Source organism: Montipora capricornis, chromosome 2 (genome assembly GCF_036669925.1).
Source record: "Montipora capricornis isolate CH-2021 chromosome 2, ASM3666992v2, whole genome shotgun sequence".
NCBI lineage: Eukaryota > Metazoa > Cnidaria > Anthozoa > Scleractinia > Acroporidae > Montipora > Montipora capricornis.
The window spans coordinates 32706286-32713785 of record NC_090884.1 but is presented as its reverse complement, the minus strand read 5'-3'; the positions used below and the strand labels follow the sequence as shown (position 1 = coordinate 32713785).

The window sequence follows — 7500 nt, the reverse complement described above, 5'->3', positions numbered from 1 at the left end:
TTATTGGTAGATATAACCTTCCAAGTGATGTTCGTCTTGCCCTGTATGAAGAGGCTGAGAAGTGGATGCGGGCTGTTGGTCGCAGGAAGTTTATGGGAGGCAGAGCTCCAAACCTTGCTGACCTGGTGGGTAACAATCTTTCAGCGATTTTAAATTTCATATAGTACCTGTAGATGGGGCAGATTTTAGGTTTGTATAAGAATTAATTCATAATTTTACGACATACATGTATTATGTTCCCGGACAGGAAGATATTTGGCCTGAGGTCAGTGTTCTACAATAAGGCCGTTTTTACATAAGACGCAAACACCCCGTTTAAATGGTACAAAATCGAAGTTCACGGCTTACTCCATCCGCAGCTAGCTCAAGCCGCGGCTTATCCTGGCCTAGGGGTTTGGGGCTGTGCTTATCTTGCCGCGGCATACCTTAGACGTGAAAGTGTTCAAATAAATGTACGCAAGCGTTGTTCGCGGCTTGCTCAAGCCGTGAACGGCTCCTGCGCATGCACTTGTTTTGTTATTATAGCCCAGACTTCCTTTTCGCTCCCGTCCATTCGCCTGAGAAAAATGGCGAGCGCGAGCAACGAATCACATTGAAAGAGATTTATCCAAAAAGCGAAGGTGGAGTTCCCTGGAAGAAAAACAGCTTCTCACTATTTGTAGTGGTATTGAAATTGATAGGCAACTTGATTATCGCGTCACTTCATGCAGCCAGTGTAAGTTCTGCAGCACACCGCAATTGTTCGTTTACGACTTCACTGGATCGATACTGGATTACATGTAAAACTTTAGTTTAATAATTTTTCTTCGCTTGTTTGCTTACTCAAGCCATTTATCTTGTAATTTTGCAAATCTTGCCTCACAATCACCCCAAAACGAAGCATGAAAATAAAATTAATTATGTCATCATTGGACTAGTTGGTCATGAACTTAGCCGCGAACCATTTATACGAGCATTTCACGTCTTATGTAAGCCGCACTCGTATAAATGGCCCGTTTCGCGTCTTGTGTAAGCCATGGCCAGTGTGAGCCGCAGCCTATTTTCCCTCGTATAGGTTGAAAATTAAAGTTAGGTGGTGAGACGCGACTGAATTATCTGAAATTGTGCATGTTCGTGTGCGCACTGACTTTTCCTGTCCCTCTCACACTTATGCGTATGGCCCCACACTAAGATTTTCTCGATAGTTTGACGTTGAAAATACTCATTGGGTTGTACAGGTCATACATGTACAAGAATTTAAGTTATTTCATCGTGAGCAATCTTTCATAGCTTTTCATTTGAAGTGTGAAAGGCACACTCCTCATCAACAAAGGTTGACCTACATGTGCATAGTTTTTGCTTTCAATCCCAGCTTTCCAATATTAATCAACAGCAGCAAGTATGCACATCTGTTTAAAATGGCTGTAAAGAGTACCGGTAATGTAGACTAATTCTTGTAAAAGATGTGTTGTTGAGTACCGCAGCCTTCTCAAAACCGGCCGGTCAACGGCTCAATGAGCCACCTCCTCAGAAAGATTGACCGTCTCCTTCCAGTCAGAAAATGTCTTATTTTGATTACGACAGGTGACACAGAAAAAAAAAACAGACAACACAATTTTAGCTGTAAAGTAAAGTCACTGGAGATGATATAAAGGCTTAAAAAAATGCTTGTTTGACGTACAAATTCGCTTCCGCAACATTTTTTTGCCTGGTGCACGTGAAATGTTTATTTAACGAACATTCCAGTATTTCTTATCATGCAGACACCATGCAAGTGTCAATTCCATATGTGAAATTTCGTCACTTTAGATCCCCCAGATTTCACTAAATTGCATCTGTGAGTGTCTAAATTTCAAAAATTTCCTACGGGAACATGCCTAGCTTGCGCCCTTTGGGCACTCGCTTGGCGATCACCCCAAAACGCAGACTGTGGACTGTGCAGACCGTGCAGACCAGGGGAAAAATATGGCGTTCCCCTCATTATTATTGAGAGCTAACCGTAAACAGGCTAACCTGAATGTTATTTAGGCCTAATTAGGCTAACCAAATGTTATTTAGACATAATTCAGGCTAATCGAATTTTCATTTTGCAGGCGGTCTGCACAGTCTGCAGTCTGTGTTTTTCAGTGGCTCCTCGCTTGGGTGCCTTTGGCACCAAAACCGTCTCCACTTTCCTCATAACCTGCTCCCCAAAAACATTTTGAGGAGGCTGAGTACCCTAGGAAATATGTGCTTGTGATAGGAGTCGAACCTTTGGCTTTTCATTAGCCAGTATCAAAAATACTATAATACATGTACTCTTTGTTTGTCCCTCCAAAATTTTGTATAAACCTTGCTTTTACGTTCTTTTGGGACAATGTTCCCCAGAGAAACTGGAAACAATGCTTATGCAAAAGTTTGGTAATTTTGATACTGGCTAATTACTGGTTGGGATGCTCAAGCACTTAGATATAGCAGACTGGAGGCCGTGGGATCTAAACCACCAAACTACATATACCTTCCACCATGACAATAGCTGTGGTGCTTTACTGTTAGAGTCGTTACTGCCCACTCTCGTGGGAGTTGGGCCATTTAAACTAGAACACAATAATCACGAAGAACAGGAATGCTGTCGCTAGAAACTTTAATCTTGGACAAAACTGTTCGAAAGAATAGCACATGAAAAGGTATTTAGTGTGCACACAAAAAGTTACAGTGTAGGTTGTTAACCCCCACCTGTACTAGTTTTAGGCACTTCGTTAACAACATTTGGCATTCACCATATCCTTTCCCACAAACATTGAAGTAATTCACATTGCTTTGTAGGCAGTTTATGGTGTACTCAGTGGACTGGAAGGTCTGGATGCCTTCCAAGACCTCATGGCTAACACGTCATTAAAGCCGTGGTATTACCGAGTAAAAGAAGCGGTACAAACTCATGCCGGAGCTAATGCTATGTGATATCTGCATCATGCAGACAGGAATAATCCTCTGTTGTTTTCCCTGAAAAGGGGATTATTCATTATTGCCAAATCCTTGGCTATATAATGAAAAACTGATACTTTGTGAGGACAAGGTGAATATGTATGAACCTGGGGCTGCATTTGCAGTCTTGTGGAAAGTGGTATTGGAACAGGTTGTTGCTCTTTCCTCGCATTAATTGGAGGACTGCCCGATAATGACTGATGATAGCAAGACAGAGGATTGCAACAACAGCAACAATGACAACATTGGTTATGGATGTTCTTACTCTGCTTCGTATGGAGTCAAAGGTTGTGGGTAGCAGACAGAGATCTGAAACAGCGTCAAATCCTTTATTCAAGAATCTGGAAATGAATCTTAGGAATTACTTTTGTAGCAAAAAGGTTGAATTCTCTACTTGCACAAACCGTGTAATACACCCCTTTTACCCCCAAAACTTTGCATAAACATAGTTTGCAATTTCTCCTGGGACATGAAGATGTCCTAAGGGAAATAAAAACAATGCCTATGCATTTTTTTTTTTGGGGGGGGGGGGGGGGGGTATGTAGAGGGGCGTAAAAGGGGTGTATTATGGGATTTGTGCAAGTAGAGAATCCTGTTTGACTTGATTTACCTTCAGACCAACTACGTTCAGGTTTTTCTTTTCTCCATTTTTTGGCTTAGTTGTTATATGGGCGGGAGTGTTTTGCCAGGAACTAAAACTCATGTAGAATCAATATGACCACTACATCTGGGAACTGAGTGTCGTATATCTCTTATATAACACGAGTGGCTAAATTGGAGCAACAACGTCACAATTCCCACTTTTTTGTTTGTATTAATACCCAGTATTTGTATTAAAGCCGTCTTTTGAATCTCTACCATGTATATCTATTATCCATATAATAAAGAGAAAATTACACGTTAGCTCGAAGATATAATTCTTTCTTGTGTTCTCGCGCCAAGCACATATTCCACTCATTCGCTGTGCTCACATATGCAATGTTGTTCTTGCCATTCAAACATAACATTCTTATCTTCTTGCCACCATGTAATATCCTCAGTGTATATTACTTGTCAACATTCTAATACTTTAGCTAAAAGTTTCAAACCAACAACAACAATCAATCCTGTTTGACTTTATTTACTTAGAGACATAACTCGGTTACTTAGCTTTACCTATTTCTGGTTTTTGTTTTTTCCAAGGCTACTGGATGTTTGTAATAGGTAATCACGTGTTAATGTACTACATTACTCATTACTACTTTTATCTACATCTACATCGACATATAATTGATTGGTAAAAATCGCTAAGACATCACAACAACTGTGAAATAAATATATCTTATTATATAAACACCAATGAAATACTACGTGAGCTTTCGCGCGAAAACATGATATCTTAATACGTGAAGATATAGAGGATATTACACGGTGGAGAGGAGATATGCATTTTATGTTCGAGTGGCAAGAACAATATCTCCCGAGTGAGCGAAGCGAATGAGTGAGATATTGTTCTTGCCACGAGAACATAAAATTGTTCATATGAATTTTTGTCATGAATCGATTTTTCATCTAAATACATTTTCTTACAAAAGTGTTATTGCATTGACTTCCTTTCAAATAAGTATTTCTGTACTAAATCAGTTGTCATCTAAATAGTATTTTTCATAGTTGAATTGCCTTTAAATATGTACTTCTATACTGAATCAGTCTTTGATCTGAATATTTCTTCACAAAATGTCACCACTGAATTGTATTCAAATTTGTACTTCTGCAGTGAATCGTTTGTTATCATATGGTAAATAAAAATAATTATTTTTGTATTTCATAAATTTCACTTAATCTATACGGAATTGTCACTGACCATCAAGTTTATAAAAATAATTATCATTTTGCTTGAGGCAACGTCTTCATCATAAATGTGCACAAGTTTTTCCAGTGTTTTTGCATTGCATTTCTTCTCTACTGATTCGTATGCTACCATTTAGTTTATTTATATATAACAAAATATTTCTTAACATTTTATCGAAAGACCTTTCTTCGAGTTAATGTAATATTCATAAAATTTTCAGTTTTCAATATAAATATTGTGCTCTTTAAAATGTCATACTTGCTTGAAACATCATATCTGTTTGTGTTTTTATACCTAACGTGTTTATCGTGTAATGTAACGTTGATGATGGGTTTTTTTAGTTTTGAATCTGAATATTTTGCTCCTTAATTGCCATACTTGTGTTGAAAAACTTTGTCTCTTCAAGTTGTTGCACCACTTCGGCTGTCAGTCTGTGTGTGGAGAAGTTGGTTGAGTCTATTGCTGAACAATTATGGTTTACCACGTTATGCCGCTCCTCTACGTAGTTACAGAAATCTTCCTGGAAAGTGAGCATAAAGATCCCAATCAGCTGTCTGGCAGACTCAACGATTCAATATTAACAATAAGAATAACTACATGGTGATGAATGAAACTTTTGCTGTGCTGATTGGTTGCACTTGAGGTGATTATTACGCGTTAATCTTCATAGCGGTTTTGTCCAGGCCGCACGCCGTTTTGTCCAGGTGACAGGTGTAGAAATAAATTGTTTTAAAGAAAATGCTTCTTTTTCAAATAATCACCAATGCAATTATACTAAAAGAATTATTCACCTCAGGCTCAGTGAAGATCGGTGAATAAAAAGCTCGTCTCAGTTCTTATTCACCGATACTCAGGTAGCCTTCGGCAAAATTGTTAAATGATAATGTCAGAAACATCTAGCCTGCGCCAGGCTGGCATTTCCTCGAGATCGCAAGAGAAGAATAGAGGACTGGGTACCTTTCGTCCCAGTCTTTGCGCGGCTTTTTTCTCCTTGCTTCATTTTTTCCGCATAAACATGTTTACGATCGTTAAATCGTAATTTCCTCTGATTTGCGATTATAGTGAAATTCAAAATGTGACAATGGGTTTTTCGCTCTTCAATACTAGTGGGAGCCTGGAACAGGCTACAAGCCTCTTGTTTTTGTGCTCTTTTTTAAACGCAGATACTGCGCATACAGAGGTATCGATGAGATTTCTTCTCCAGCCCAGCAATCCATGCATCTAATTTTAACAACTATTGTTGACTCGAGCGTCGATCTTATGTCCAAATATTTCTTAATTTGTTATTGATGTTTTGCGACCAAAGGAAGTACCATTTTTTTCTAATTCAACATTTTGTTTATAAAGGCATTCTGCATCATTACACATTTGTTGTTAATGGACCCTTTAATTTGTTACATGCAGAGATACAAGGAAACTTCGCAAGATCTACTGTTTTTAGTGTATCAGTTTTGGGAATGTTGCCAACGTTGGATTTGCCTCCCAAATCCAAAAGGGTCTCTTCCGAGCCCCGGAAGAGGCTCAATCATCTTGATATTTTCAAGGATCGCTCAAAAGAGAGTGGCCACGGCAACAGAAGGCTCGCCGTATTTCTTAGGAATAAATGTCCCTTATTTGGTTCCTAAATACTCAGCACGCGAGCGTGTAATCCATTAAAGAGACTCCGTGAGCTACTCTTTCTGCAAAGGAAAGGGATTTAAAAGGTTTCAAAACATTTCGTCTTTCTGGTGACTCACCCATTTTCCTTTGAGTTTCATCATTCGAGAGCAGAGCTCGTCGGCACCTCTTAAGCACAGCTCAGTTGCACAGAGCTTCCGACAAAGTTCTTCCTTCGTCGCTACTCGGGCTACTATCTCTCCTGTTATTATCACCAGGAAAGTAAACTTACTCCATGGATCCCACGATTTACTGTTCAGTTCCATTTCAAAACTGATGAGGACTTTTTCAATTTTCTTTGTTGATTCCATTAATGATGTTAACTTCTGTCTTTTGAACGGACCGTTAACCAACTCTGTCGTAACTTTCACTAAATATCCAGCTACAAGTTGCGCTGTTGGAAAGCGACCACTTGTTTCCATACCGAGAATCTCTCTTGCATACAAGTCGAGAAGAATCGCTAAATCCCTTTTAATTTCAAAGACAGATAAAGTCTCTGCAAGGTCTAATCTTCTAATTGCTTTTAAACTGTCTTGTAGTGAACGAACGTCTATCCAAGAGATAATGGAAGTATTTTCCAATGAATGCATGACATTTAACCAACCAGTGGCGTTTTGCGGAATATGTCGACTGTAGTAAAACCGAAGTGTTTCCTTCTCATCGCTGTCCAGTTTGTTAGTTATATGGAGAAGAGCAATTTTGTATTCGTCTTGAAGTTTCTCAGTTAGTTTGTCAAACAGTAGTTTCGACATGGCGGTTTTTTTTTGGCGGGCGATAGTAAAGCGTTCCACTGTGTAGGCCTTTTATACCGTGAATGTTGTTAATTAAACACTACCATAAATGACGAGGCATTACGTAATTTCGTCAACCCGTGACCAAAGCGTAATATATTGGGCAACATTTCGGAGACAGCGGTTTTAAATTCAATACCTAAATTGCGTTTTATATTTCAGTATGTTCCCTGAAAAACAAGAGTATTCCAAGACCGTTAATTGGATACATTCGTTGATAATATATAGGAGACCTTTTTGAAACTGCCTATGATAATGACACAAAAGAGAAATCTCTCG

The 7500-nt window shown here is 38.9% G+C and overlaps 2 protein-coding genes across 2 annotated transcripts in view; one reads left to right on the top strand and one right to left on the bottom strand.

Moving 5' to 3' along the window:
- LOC138018370 (prostaglandin E synthase 2-like) overlaps positions 1-3846 on the top strand; it is a 12415-nt gene extending 8569 nt beyond the window's left edge. The window contains exons 4-5 of the mRNA XM_068864993.1: positions 11-125; positions 2785-3846. Of these exons, the coding sequence (XP_068721094.1) occupies positions 11-125; positions 2785-2919 (250 nt within the window). The 3' untranslated portion in view covers positions 2920-3846. The remainder of the gene's footprint in view (positions 1-10; positions 126-2784) is intronic.
- On the bottom strand, positions 3829-7225 carry LOC138018380 (uncharacterized). Its single transcript, XM_068864997.1, has 2 exons — positions 6511-7225; positions 3829-5294 (listed from the first exon to the last, which is right to left on the bottom strand). The coding sequence occupies exons 1-2, from the start codon at positions 7180-7182 to the stop codon at positions 5112-5114; spliced, it is 855 nt and encodes a 284-aa protein (XP_068721098.1). The 5' UTR covers positions 7183-7225; the 3' UTR covers positions 3829-5111.
- Positions 7226-7500: the final 275 nt, after the last annotated feature.

What these genes read in the sequence shown, in the direction of transcription:
- LOC138018380 (XM_068864997.1), bottom strand. Translation starts at nt 7,182, where the DNA reads ATGTCGAAACTACTGTTTGACAAACTAACTGAGAAACTTCAAGACGAA. An exon ending in TGAAACTCAAAGGAAAATGG is followed by an intron (nt 5,295 to 6,510) that starts GTGAGTCACCAG and finishes CTCACTTTCCAG; the next exon opens with GAAGATTTCTGTAACTACGT.